At 36.1% G+C, this 14,488-nt stretch overlaps 1 protein-coding gene across 12 annotated transcripts in view; it reads left to right on the forward strand.

Moving 5' to 3' along the window:
• The window catches only part of CLASP2 (cytoplasmic linker associated protein 2), a 145,838-nt gene that overhangs the window by 74,527 nt on the left and 56,823 nt on the right, over nt 1-14,488 (forward strand). For all 12 annotated transcript variants that reach the window (XM_057377112.1, XM_057377115.1, XM_057377116.1 and 9 more), the window contains exons 10-16: nt 3,115-3,207; nt 3,839-3,984; nt 5,468-5,603; nt 8,807-8,877; nt 10,396-10,455; nt 11,579-11,656; nt 12,227-12,394. In XM_057377112.1, the coding sequence (XP_057233095.1) occupies nt 3,115-3,207; nt 3,839-3,984; nt 5,468-5,603; nt 8,807-8,877; nt 10,396-10,455; nt 11,579-11,656; nt 12,227-12,394 (752 nt within the window). The remainder of the gene's footprint in view (nt 1-3,114; nt 3,208-3,838; nt 3,985-5,467; nt 5,604-8,806; nt 8,878-10,395; nt 10,456-11,578; nt 11,657-12,226; nt 12,395-14,488) is intronic.

Raw genomic sequence — 14,488 nt, forward strand, 5'->3', positions numbered from 1 at the left:
TTTGTTTCAAAACAAGTGCAGTTCTCTTTATAGAAGTCTGATGTGGGAACTTGTGAGCAAAAAATGCATTATGTCATTGGCTGAATGAATAATTTAATCTTGGCCTCCTAAAAGTATAATTAATCAAGGCAGGGAAAAAAGAAATTATTAAAATGTTGTCCTTTATTCCTGTGAAATTAAAGTAGGCATGGACAACTTTGAAAATACAGGATTTTTCAGTGGAATTACAATTTTCATTTCATGACAAGATAAAATTATACCATTTATTAAATTCTTCATTGCAATGCCAGTTTGAAAGTCGAGTTCTACTTGTGCCAGATAATTAAAGAAAAAATTAAATTCTTTGCTTAGAAATGCTGATAGACTGGACATAAACCTRTTGTACAGGTTGTTTCTATATTTGTCTATTGTCCAGCATATTTTAGTCTTGCAGCAGTAACWATACTGTGCAGCATGGTCTCTCATGACACAGAGGCTGACAACAAAGAAGTCCTATTTTCGGGATTTTCTCATTAAAACAGCTTGCAAAAGATTTTTGTACCTTGACCAGGACTTCAGACTGAGTTATGAGTGTRCATTGAACTGTCTGTCCTCAGTTAGATGCCACCGAAAGGTGGCATCCTTCTTTCCCCTCTTGTTGCACGTCACTTCTTTATGGTAAGTTCACAGAGAAATTTCTGAATTTCCAGAGAAATTTTTGCCTTTCCTCTTGTAGGATGAGCTTTCTGTATGTTAAAGCTCTCAGCTGAGCAGGAGACAGGTGAAGGTGGATTATGGTGAAGGGAGATCCTGAAGAGGTTGAATCATGTAACGAATTCTGATGACATTAAGTGACACCATAATATGAATCTGCATCTTGATTTAACCAGTGACAAGTCCCTTACACTTTTCAAGAAAAACAAAAATTTTCTTTCATAATTGAAATTAAATTTGATAAAATTTAATTAATTAAGACACATGTAATACTTCCTTTTTTTTACAGACATACTGCTTACAGCATTAGTATTGGAGTAAACTAGGGTTGTGTAACAACTATTAATAGGCTGCCAGCATACATTAAATGGTGATACAAAATATATTAAATATATTAAATGGTGATACAAAACTCATGTTCAGTTTTGTGGGCAGTGGAGTAAAAAGTCTGTTACACTTGAACCATCTCTTTTTATTAAGTCACTTGTTTATTTTAAGTAAGTTATACATCACATGTTTAGTGACTTCCAGTGAAGAAAACAGTAATAATGAACAATAGCTTTCTGGTTTTTATGGATGCAGTCCTGTTTTCTGTATAGAACTGCAAACCTGCTTCCACAGTGTATCCTGGAGGAGCTCACACAGCTGTGTGGTAATAAAAATCTCAGTTTTGTTGGTAAAGWATATTCAGAAATCATTTTCCACCTTATAGTGAAGCTGGTCTGGGTSTACTAATTCACCTTTTCTGGAAAGGTTTGTATCCTGTTTATTTTGGAACCCCAGTATGCAGCTGTTTTAGAACTTTGATGTCTTTCACCTCCTCCATATTCCAGCATGAAATATACACGYCTCCATAACTATATTCTCTTAAAGYGTTGGAAAAAGAAATAGATGTCAATAGAGATAAGGTTCCATATCTTCTTTAAGTTAAATTAATTTGATATGCTCAGGAAACTGGAAAAGTAAACTGCATTTGGAATAACCCTTATAGTAATTTGAAGATGCCTGGAAAATTAAGGTATTTTAAAGAAAATAATCATTCAGCTTAACTGCAGAACAGAACAAAGACATTCCATGATTTYCTCAGAAAGATGAAAGATGCATATATACATGCCAGAACACTATGTTCAGGAGACAAAGCTGTTAAGCAATTCATGCAAAGCAAGGTGTCCTAACCACTGTTTCCTTGTTTCCTCTGTGTGCTCTTGCACATACAAAAATTATGTCTTGTACTTAAATAATGCGGGAGCATCAGGCCCTGCTGTTTAAGTGCTTTATAAGTAATCATGCTGGCCTCTGCTTTCACTGTAGGAAGGTATGACTTTCCTCTGAGTCCTGACCCGTATCTGCCAGCCATGTGTCTTCAGTGTGTCTCAGGTGGCCCCAGGTGCTTCTGTATGGGCCACTGAGTTTTCCTCAATGTGATTATGTAAAAAAACTTCTGATCCAGAAAACTGGATATGTTTAGCTGAAAATAATGATTTTTGAAAAAAAAAACCCTGGCCAGATGAAGTTTCTGCTTTGTAATTTGCTTCATGTCCTCTTAAACTTGTTCTCAATCTGGAGGAAAAAGAGCCTTTACATTTTGTGTATGCCTTGGAAACAGTTAAAAAACACACTGTCACTTGTGTCCAGGAGAGTAGAAGGGAAGTCAGTTTATTTGACAATAACATATTTTCATGAGTAGGTCTTTTGTTCTTTAGAAATCTGTTTTTGTACCTGTGCTGTTATCAATAAAAACATTAATTGATTAATAACCACATAGTGACTGTTGCATGATTAGATGGTTTTGACTTCARTGTTGATTGCCTTACTGTGTAAGAGCTCTGACTAGAGGGGGCTCCTTTTATTTATTTAATGTCTGTGTATGTTAATAARCATTAGTCCTAAGGTTGTAATACATAGAGAAGCTATGGAAGCCTTTAGTTTAGTTTTTCAGAAAAATTTTGATTTTATCATTCTCGCAGCCTGGTTAGTTCCTCAGAGGGTCCCAGCCCCAAAAGAGTTGCAATGAGTTAAAATGTTGGTTGAATTTCATTATGATATGGTGACTRTGGAAATGAAATTTTGTTGCAATAATATTGCAGCAGATTGTCTAAAACCTAAGCTCCTATTGAACTATTTTTTTTTTAATGGAGTTAATGAAATTGCAGATGTGACTACCTCATCACAAAGGTAGTATCTTGAGGAAAATATTGATTCTTCAGCATGTTTTTTAATGAATATTCACTACTATAAGTGATATCCTTACAGATTGGTTTTAAAAGGCCCATTTACAACTCTTACACAGTTCCTTGGAACTTTGGCGGGGGGAAGAATTTCAGGATTAGAATTGTATATTCACTCTTATCAAGCTATTTTGCTTTATCACATTATCTGGGATATTAACAATATAAAATTTCTGATTTTTTTTTTAATCAGATCTATTCTAGTCGAGAACTTGAAGAAACGTTGAACAAAATCAGGGAAATTCTCTCAGATGACAAACATGATTGGGATCAGCGAACTAATGCGGTAAACTCTTTATCTGGTTTCAGGTTTGGGTGGGTGTATCATAAAACATAGGCAAGCAGACATTTTAAATGTTTTTTTTTCTTGAAGTAATTACACCCCAGATAATTGAAGAAATTTTYATTTTGTTTTTTAAACCTTGAATCTGTATACCAAGTAAGTTTGAGCAAATATTTTTAATAAGCTGAAATGCATTTTTGCTGACATTTAAGTGAAGGCTTATCTAAAAGCCATCATCTATGTTTCAGTTTGGCATTTGTGCAAAATAATATATTCTACAGGTTAACTGCTAGCATTAGTACCTCTTGAGGCTAGGAAAAGGTTCATTTGCAGGGTTAAAATGTTTATGTGTATGTAACATGTATATTTTTATCACATTTCTTGGCATCTTCGTATTTRTGAACAGGTGAACAGAATTATGTATTTGTGTTCTGGGTTCTGGGATTTTTTCTTTTTAGCTCTAGAGTTTAAATAACAGATTTTTTTTACAGTTTTTTAAATTACTGCCATATATTTTAAAAATTATGCTTTAAAGGCATACCTACATATTTTTTGCATAGTGAAGCTATTCTTTTGGTTTTATATTGACATGCACATTGGCAGTGTCCTAACCCAAACACATTAATTTTTTTAGCTGAAGAAAGTTCGATCCTTGCTTGTTGCTGGAGCTGCACAGTACGATGGGTTTTTCCAGCATTTACGGCTGTTGGATGGTGCTTTCAAGCTGTCAGCCAAGGATCTCAGATCACAGGTGGTTCGAGAAGCCTGCATTACTGTAGCGTAAGTAGAGTTCATGTGCCTTTGTGTACCTTGCTGGATGTTAGCATGGCCTTGATTTTGAGGTGCTTTATCAGTGTTGCAGGAGAGACGATCTTGTTGGACTGCTGTACGCTGTGACTGATAAAGAGTCAAGTCAGAATCTGAAGCCACAAAGGAAAAGAAATGCTTAAAGGAATTTGCTCTCTTAGGCAGTACATGTAATTGATAATGCTGTAACAGATTGTATGTGAATAACCAGTTACCATCATTGCACTGAGTACTTAGTACAGACTGCTGTGAATAATATTGGGGACTAATCTTAGGATCACTTATGCTTGGGTGATTGGCACAGAACTTTACTGGGCCTTCTTGTAAAGACAACATGAATAGCCCTGTAGTGGTTTGCACACAGAGCATTTTGGTGAGGTAATACCTTTCATGGAACCATGGGATGGGTTTGGCTTGGAAGGCACCGTAAAGATCATCTAGTTCCAACTCCCCTGGCAGTGCAGGGGTACCTTGCACAAGGCCAGATTGCTCAAAGCCCCATCCAGCCTGGCCTTGAACACTTACAGGGTTGTCTCTTTGGGCAAGAGACATGATAATTTTAGAATCTGTGGTTTAGCTGAAATGAGATCTTCACCTTTAAATTCAAGGGCAGAGGAGAAAGCCAGAGTAATCTTTCCCATTTCCATGTTTTCCATTACTTTTTTATCCTCTGGAAAGACATAAAGGTAACCACAGATTTTCAGTGGTCATCTGAAACAGGAACACCACGGAGTTCACCCTTGCTATTGTGGTCTCCTGACTGAACAGACCAAGGGGAAATGTTGAAGCATACAACTGTCCTTTCCAAGGAAATCAAGACTTTGAGAGAAAGTAACCTTTCCTAACATGAAGCCAGGAGTAATGTAAAAGTACTCTGCAAATGTTCTCATCCAGGCAGATGAGACAACCTGGAATTTTCCTTGATCCCTAGAACTTTGATATATTTGATGTGTCATTTGCTGCTGGCTACAAATACTTTTTATATAGTCTCTCTGCAYGAAAAAAGCATTTGGTGTCACCAATGGACAGTTAAATAACTGTGTGTTGTCTGTGTTTTTATRTTTGTTAAAACTGAAAACATAACCTTTAACAGACAAGGGTGTCCATTTTATGTTTGGGTAATTGTGGTGAGTTCAGTAGTTTTGTCTACATTCAAAAAGAAAAGAAAATCTCAATAATTTATGTAAAATTTTAGATTTATGCATCTCAAAATGTGTTAAAAAGCARAAATACAATGATCTTTTATGTGGACATGAGAATTTAGGCTTTCCAATTGTGGTATTTGTTTTTCATTATGAAATGAATTTATTAATGTTTGGCTTCTCAGTGTGTCTGGAAATCATAAAATTGAGAAATTCTGTYGTTTGGAAGGATAAATCTTTAAAATCTGCAGTGAACTTATTTTAAGACTAAGAAATTTATTTGTTAACAAGTTGTATTTTTTTTCTCTAAATAGCCACCTTTCAACTGTTCTGGGAAACAAGTTTGACCATGGCGCTGAAGCAATTGTGCCTACTCTTTTTAACCTGGTTCCCAACAGCGCCAAAGTGATGGCAACCTCTGGGTGTGCAGCCATCAGGTTCATTATTCGGGTAGGTGTTCCTCTCTCACTTTGCCTGCTAGCAGTGTGCAGGTAGTGGCTCTTGGCAGAGATAATACCAATTCTGAAATACAGGGTTGTAAATCATTCATATTGGAGAAGTAATTTTTCTCACAGGAGGACACATATTTATCATTGAAACCAGTTTGTCAGCATTGTCATAGTAAAGATGGAAGAAGAGGTATGAAAAGCAAGTCTGTTTTCACAGTTTTTGGTTTTGTGGGTTTAGGTTGTTTTGCTTAGGGTTTTTTTTTGTAATTGTTAATTGACGAAGACAATTATGTATATGTTATATATATAAATATTTCAAAGGGTAACTAGTAGTACTAGTAGTTTCAAAGCTAGTAGTTAAGAAGCTAGTGAGATTTAAAAAWACCCAAACAACAGAACAAAGCTATTTATTTCTACATATACAGTCCCCACCCCAAAAAAAAGTTTGGAACCATGGAGTTAATAAGAAAATGTTGAAGAAGGCACACATACATGGGTCAGTTTAGAAAGCACAAGTTCATGAAAGACAAATCCAATAAAGACTGGAATCCCCAGGTGTAAGAACTTTCTAAGCTGAGTCCTTAAAGCTATAGAATATAGAACAGAGCAATGCTCATACAAACTGTTTTTTTATTGAATATTCTTTGAGCATCTTCTACAGACTGGTGKCTGAGGCAAGACATTTAGATTTTTGTTACTTTACTGGTATTTTTGAATTTCACGTAAAGCAGGAGGTTGCTTGTAGTTTCTGCATTAAAAGTTGTGGTTTTCTTAATGCTGAGCACTTACTTAATGCTGTTTACTATGATCTCATCAGTGGTTTTAATTTTGTAAGTTGTTGGAAAACCTAAGTGTTTTCATTACTTAGACCTTTTGTTGTCATCCTCAGTATCTTTTGGAATCTTACTCTGTATGTGCCTCTGAGAATGTGCTCTGAGTCCTCTGCATGCATGACCTTTGCAACAGCACTGGGGCTAAGATAAAAGCCTTTGGCATTTTTCCCCAGACTTTTCCACTGTCTTGTGAGATGACAGAGACTTGAGAGTAAAGGAAGTAACACACCTAACACAGGATCATAAAAAGAGAACAATACCATTTACAGTAGTATAGGATARGATCAGGCATGTAAGAAACTAACACTGTCTTGTGCACAGGAGTCAAATCAAGCGCCAGAAAAGCAGCACGAAATTCACCAATTACATTAAATTGGCTTTAYTGGTTCAGTTTGTTTGAAGAGAAGCTTACACAGCAGCTATAGTTGCCCTGATTTTGTTTCAATTTCTTTTCTTCTTAGCTGTGACTTAACATAGTGGGTTGAAAGCATAAAAACAAGAAAATCCTATTTACAATGTTCAAATACCCAGTCAATAAATTGGCGTATGTGAGGTGTTCTGGCAGAAAATTGAGGTTTGAGTGGAAAAAGAATTAAATATCAAACAGAAGTGCAGCCCCATGCCCCTTTGGACTAAATGAGTATTGGTCAGGGTGTCTCTGACCAATTGAATATTTAGAAACTAAGCTACTGAAATTTTTTGGTTCTTTGTTTTGCTCAGAAACTCCCACCAGATTCCAGTGACAGCCAGTTAAGTTCCTGGTGCTTTACTGTGTAAGTGCTGTAGAGTGAGTCTATTCAGAAGGAGGGAGGCTGTATTATACCAGTGATCTTGAACACCTTCATCTCATCTTTGTGCCTTTACTGGATTTCATATTTCTACTCTAGGAAGTTCTTACACTGTAGTCTGATTTCTCGACTCTTAGTACAACAGGAAAAGAATAAAAAAAAGAGAAGGTGGGGGACAGGGAGGGAATCATGGAGAGATGGCATGGTGGCAGAAGTCTTTTTCAGAAGGAGGTGGGATTCAGGTTAGTGAACTGATCTGCAATGTGGTTTGGGAGGAAGCATGCATCATTATATCTTCAGAAGAGGAGCGGATGAAGTGGGCCATCTTAAAAACTGAATGAAAGCAAGCCTGAGGCTTTGATTCTGAAAATTCCAATGTCAATAGCTTCAAAGACTTTGAAAGTACAGGCTTCTTCATCTGTAAAAAAACTTTTATTTTCACCCCTGATTTGCCTGTTGTTCCTTTCTGGCAGTCATATGCCTCTTTTCAATTTGCAAACTATGCGAAACACAAACAAAACCCCTAAAACCATGTTTAAAAATGTATCAGGATGAGCAAATGTAACTGTTAGGCTCGTCCAAAATTTTTGATTAATTCTCTCCTAATTGTGAAATTGGCAGTACTCTGTGAGCTGATGATTATCTGCTTTTTTGGTGATCTGTGTGTTTATATCCTGCAGCTGTGATGCATGAGATAGTAAGAATTCTTTAATGCTGTACTTGTTAAGCTCTTGGATTTTTTTTTTAATTAGCCTACTGTTTCACACCGTATTAGGGACTATTTTAGATATTATCTTTGGTGTTTAATCAAGAAAGGACTAAAGAAAGTAGCTGAAAATAGATTTGTTGAACCACATTRCTCTTACTTGGAATTCAAATKTTAATACTTTGTATCTACAATTAGTTAAGATAAGCTGAAGTAGGCAGCTTTAATTCTGAATTTTGGAATGCATTTGGTTTTAATATAAGTTCATCTTATGCACCTTAAATGGTAGTTTAATAGTTTTCTTTTCCCATCAGGATGTTAGGTGTTTCCATGTAGATTATATACATAAGCTTCCTTATATTATATGTGAGTGTTTTTATTACATCATTGACATTTTGCATTTAAGGAAACTTGGTCCTTGTAGCACTAATCATACTGATYCCTGTAAGAATGCCCATATTTTTATATTTATTAATTCAGTTTTTGCTTTATATCCCTGATTTTTAAGACAGCTACATGTATTATTTCTTTTTCCTATGGCGAAACTAAAATAGCATCAGCTTTCAACTCCTTTGAGGAGGCAGCTACATTTGAACTTCTTATATTAGTTTTGACAGCAAAGTATTGCATATCATGATGTGATYGTTGATGGCATTGGAAGTGGTTTTTGCATGACCTTTTGGAAGAAAATAGCTTTAATCAACTGACATGCRTAGCACAATCTTTTGTTTTATGGTATTCTGTTATTTAGTTTTAGTAAGCATTTTAAATGATTGCAGTTTTTATTATGTTGCTAATTCTGTTTGAATTAATCAATACAGTACAAATTCAGAATTCAGGTATCCTTTTCTCATTAACTTCTGTCCTTTTTTCACAGCATACTCATGTGCCACGACTCATACCTTTAATAACAAGYAACTGTACCTCAAAATCAGTTGCAGTTAGAAGGTGAGTATATTATAAATAGACAACTATTATAGCTGTTGCTTTTTAAAATATGGTTCTCATATGTTGAAAATTAACACAAGATTTATGACCATTAACTCTGAACATACAAAACTGCTACCCAGTAAACTGCAAAGTACAAGAAGTAATTTTAGCCTTGAGACAGTGGCTGCTGCCCTAGGACACGGAGCATCCAYGTGTTGTCATGTTCAACAACTCATYTACWTCTCCAGCATGCTGYTTTTTTCAAGGACTTGGATTGACTCTTGAGAAAACTTAAGTGTTTTTTGAAAGAGTATCATTTTCTGCACCAAGTTACACAAAAGGAGTTTCTGGACCAACGCTAGTCCTGAAAGTGATGTTGCTGTGTGCATGCAGGAAACAGCTTTGAGCATCCGAAATACTTTCTTTGATTCTTGAGCTGCCTTTGCATCCAAAACAAGTGTTACCTCAGCCCACATTGTACTGACCTGTCACAGCTTCAGGTTTGACTGCAGAGCAATTCAAGGGCTTCAGTGCTTTTCAGATGCTGTGGCTTTACTGAGGAACATTAGACTATAGGTGGCTTTGGTGTTGCTGTTCACTRTGAAGTGAGCATCAGTGAAGGCATTGCTTCCATACTGCTTTCATTCTTTTGGAAAGACAACAAAACACTAGATTGGTTATAACAGTGGAAAGTATTTCAGGGTTTCTTTCAATGCTTTGCTGGTGTCCAAAGGATTTGGGCAGACTAAAAATCAAATTTGTTCCTCCAAAATGGGTAAAGATGCAGCATTACCAGAAAATGTGATCGTTTCAGGCAATCAAGTTTACTACATGTTTGAAAATTGTTACCTAAACCTCTCTAGTCTCTTGTCAGCTTGATTTTTCATCAGGATCTAGCTTCAGACATAGTTTAAAAGTATGCCTTTTGCTCATGGTAGTTTGCTAAATTGTCAAGATTCCCAAATTAATAATGAATACAGTTACATAACTTCATTAATATAGTGCCAGCAAATCTTTTGCAGTGCTTTCTATATGCAGAGCCCTCTAATGGTCTCATGTTTTCCTTTATGCTACATACTCAGTAATGACAGATAAAAGCATCAGAATTTATTTGGGACAAAATTTGTTTGGGAAAGTGTTTGGGACAAAAGTGCACTGCCATAGAAATATTATATTGTGTCTTAAGTATTTATTTCTRTATGAAGACTTCGTACAGTTATTTCAAATTCATTAAAGTCTGTTATTTTAGGACTAATACAGTTAATATAGGGTCTGTGTAATAACATTATTTGRGAAGCACATGGTTAATTGAACCACATCTATTATTTTGAAGTCTAAGACTAGTGAGCATTCCTGTTTGCTTTCTATACAGAGTATTTTAGCTTTGCAATAAAGTGACTAATGCACTTATTTGACAGATAAATGTACTTTTATTTTATTTATTTCCCTCAGGGGGAAAGAATAAAGTTTGTGTTGATTCCACAAGCACATTARAGAAATGAATATTTAATTATTACTTTTGTTCTGTCTTTTTAGGCGCTCCTTTGAATTTTTAGACCTGTTATTACAAGAGTGGCAAACACATTCACTGGAAAGGTATGGGCTAGTATGCTTTTTCCCSTAAAATAAGCTGCTAATGTAATTTAAGACAGAAATATTGTCGTTGAATCCTTTAATTGGATTATGTTGTTCAGTGTTGGACAGCCTTTCTGGCATAGGCAGCCTTTCTAGCACAGCAGGTCATGTGGCTCATTCAGGTGCCAGGGGGAAGGAGAGCAATATGTTCCAGCCTTGGCTTCCTGTTGACTCCTCTCCTTACCCTCTGCCTCTCTTATCCTGCACGTGAGCAGTGCATACACAGGTAAGCATCTGTCTTTTCTCCTGGAAGGAGGCAATTTGTGTGTTTCTGTAAAAGAAGGCAAGTGGGCTTGGGCTGGAGGACTTAGGAATGGTAATGGGTAGGGGCACGCTGTAGCTTCTCTAGAGAAATGGGGAAATAGTACGTGCATCAGTTCTGCAGGCTGGTCACAGTAAACACAGGGTAAAAGAAAAGGGAGACTAAAGGGATCCAGAGAAGGCTCTGAAGAGTTCATCCAGTTCCACAGTCACATTTCTATCCTGAGGAAGGGAGCAATGGAGAAATCACTTCATTTATGCCAAAATGTCTAAAAAAACCCACAAAACCCACAACCTCCTCCCTTTACCCCCATCCTAAAAAACCCAAACCAAACATCAAACCTCTTGCCCAAAACTTACCTTGAACTAAAATTTGTTTATCTTCCCATGTTTACGTTGTTCTCATGGGTACTTTGCTGTTCTTTGAGCATCTCTTCAGGTTTATAACTTGTATGACAAAAGTTTTCAGAGCTGAATTTCCAACAAGAAAACTTACTGGTGTTAGTTTTTACCTTTTTCTTACTATTAATATAATAGTGAAAATAGTTTTTCCGTTTCAGGAAGGTGGGTGTCTTAGAAAAGGTATTTTTAAATAAAGTTATGATAGGTGGTCATATGTCAGAAAAGTAGATTAAAATCCTTTTACGTTGAAGGAATAAGCTGTCATTTATGTCATCAATGTGCTTAAGTGTTTGTGTATGCATATCTTGGCAAGAACTAGTATTGCAGCTGTTTTTTTGCTTGGTGAAATGTCAAATAAAGTGTAAAGCTACTTCTTACAATTTGGAGTAGCAAAATAGCATGAAGAATATCTTTCTTCTAGGCATGCAGCTGTCTTGGTTGAAACAATCAAGAAGGGCATTCATGATGCTGATGCAGAAGCAAGAGTGGAGGCAAGAAAGTGAGTTTTGATAAATTTTGTTCTTAATAATTGTATGTGCTAAATGAGTGATAGAAGGCTTTAATCCAAGGTRAGGTGCCATCCATGGCTACAGAGAAGCGCACAGGTTTGGTTGAAAACTGATGTTTCTGTCCTGAATTACTACCTAGTTTCTTTGGAAAAGACATTCTGAAAGCTGAGTCAGTCAGTATGGTTGTGCAGCATTTGATGGTTCTGCTGAAAGAAAAGTTAGAATGGTTGATATTGCCGCATAATCATTCTCCCCCCATTCATTAAGTCTTTGAACAACTGCAGCAGTTGAGATGGCCAGAAAAGGGTTCCTTTTGCTTCCCCACAAAACTGGTAAGAGAATGTGAGACATTCAAAAGATAGACTTAAGTTAACTTATTTTGAAAAGRTGAATTCAGTTAATGTGGCTGGTTTCTTTTATGATTTGATGAGCATTGTTGTGTGCTTTACATATTCTCAGTTCCTTTCASTCCCATCCATGCTTCATTCAGTAATCTTTACTTCCTGACACCACCCTTTAAAGAAAATACAGAGCATTTACATGTGGTTATTCTTTTGCAGGGCTTATCTGGGTCTTAGAAATCACTTTCCTAGTGAAGCTGAGACTCTGTACAATTCTYTGGAGCCACCCTATCAAAGAAGCCTTCAGACCTACCTGAAGAATTCTGGCAGTATAGCATCTCTCCCTCAGTCAGACAGGTCGTCCTCTAGCTCACAGGAGAGCCTCAAGTAAGGGTCGCTTCACTGTTTCTGAGCCAAAAAACAAATGCAGGTGGTTTCTCAAAAGCAAATTATCCAGGCAAATTATCTGTTGAATACAGAAAAGCTGCAATTTTATTTTGTTGCTTCTAATCTTTTTAATAAAAAATTCTTCTATGKTGTTTTGATATATGACAGTGTTACCCCAGCAACGTGGTAAGTACRGGCAGTCTCACAGGATTTTAGCACGCTGTTTGTATTCATATATTCATATTCATTCCTTAACTGCTTCTTTAAACATCAAAATATCTTCAAGGTTCATATTAATGTCCAGCATTCTGGTGCGCTGAATGGGTCTAGGAAAGTTATAATGTTGTTGCTCCTTTTTTATTTCTTTTCACTGGCAAGCATGAAAAAGGGACATCAGCCATGAGATTGATTCAGTTTGGAGATTGGTTTGGGTCTTTCTTGGGTGTTTCAGTAATGAATATGTATTTGCAGGATTTTGCAGCTATGCCAGTTAGGATGGGGTGGGTCTGTGCTGCAGTCAGTGGTGTATTAAAATGCGTAGACAATCTTGAGCTGAATAAATKTAAAGTTTACTTAGGTACCAGTAGCAAAAGAAATCTGCTGGCTTTTTAGCAGAAATATGAAGTAGTAGTAGTAGTATGTGGTGATTTTTGCCTTTAAATTCTAGAAAGCTTCCTTGAAGTACTTCAACTTTTAAATATTTCAGATTCTTCATTACCAAAACCAGAGAGCTTGTCTGCACACTTTTGACTTGAAAGCAAAGATTGCTTATAGCATATTGGAAGTTCCCTTTTTTTTTTTCCTTTTTTTTCCCTTTTTTTTCTTGTTTGGCTAATGCCTTAAATACCAGAGGTTTACCGTATATTTCCTATGATACTTAAAATTATAAAAAAAAAAAAAAAAAATTGTCTGGGATGCCAGCAGTTGCTAGCTTTTTATTTTCCACAAACAAATATTTATTCAAAGATTGAATGTTCTTGATTAAATTAATCTGTATTTCCCATGTGAAAATCCAAGTGCTGTTAATGAGTTACTAGTAATAAACTTAAGTTACAGGGAACTTAGAATATTAAAATACAATAAAATCTTCAAATGTTGCTTCCTATATTGCAACAAATCTAAGTTCTACAGTGCAAAAAATGAGGAGTAAAAGAATAAATAAACAGGAGTGATGATGATATTGAACATTAATGAAATTTTAACTGATTTATTACTAACTTTGCATTCAGATGGATTTTTTTTTTTACTGTTACCCAAAATTGTATTTCTGGCTCTTAGTGTAGATGCTGAATTCCTCTTGTGTAGGCTAAATCAGGAAGTATGGGTATGATTTCCCTAAAGTTCTGATACTCTGATTTTTAACCTTCTGAACTTACATCTCATACAGATCATTAATCATTAATCCAGAACTGTTTTAAAGAARATGGTGGAATGAGAGAGAAATGTGGTGACTTCTGCCTACATATATGAAGCTGCTTACTTAAAATGTCAGTTGCAATAGATTTTGGCAGTTGTCTGGGTGCAAGTTGTAAGGACAGGACGCACCCAGAAGTTCTGCCTCAGCCTTCTCAAATTACTTGAGGCAAAGTAGCTTCCAAACACTGGTTAGTCATGTCAGAAAAGCAGGTTTATTCAGAATAAGCTGCAAACACGTGWTTTTCTGTGAGGATTTAGGCAATAGTGCTGAGCTCCATTGCTGTTGAGCAGCTAAGCTGGGGTAAATACACAATACGAGGCATCTCTTTTCTTTCTGCTTTTAGGTTTGAAATTAGAGGAATTATTTTTGTTAAAGCTGAGACGCTGGATCRGCTTGTAATTTKACTATTGATGAAATAGTCRAATAGYTCATCAAATACAAACCTTCTCCATCAGATTTACAACCAATGAATAAGCTGTTATATACGTTTTCTTCTTCTAGTCHTTTTGTTTTTCCCTGGTCTCTCTGGCTGCATTTTACCCTTCCAAACCAGGCCAAAGGATGGGCTCACAGTTAAACTTGAGTAGACTGAAAGATTGTGCTTCAGTAACTACTCACTTTTGCAGTGAAAAGGAAATGGAGCGAAAACGTAGAGGAAAAGATTTTTCTCCTTTTAT

This window comes from Malurus melanocephalus, unplaced genomic scaffold (assembly GCF_030028575.1).
Source record: "Malurus melanocephalus ecotype Western Australia unplaced genomic scaffold, MMel_1.1 scaffold_300, whole genome shotgun sequence".
In the NCBI taxonomy this organism is placed as follows: domain Eukaryota; kingdom Metazoa; phylum Chordata; class Aves; order Passeriformes; family Maluridae; genus Malurus; species Malurus melanocephalus.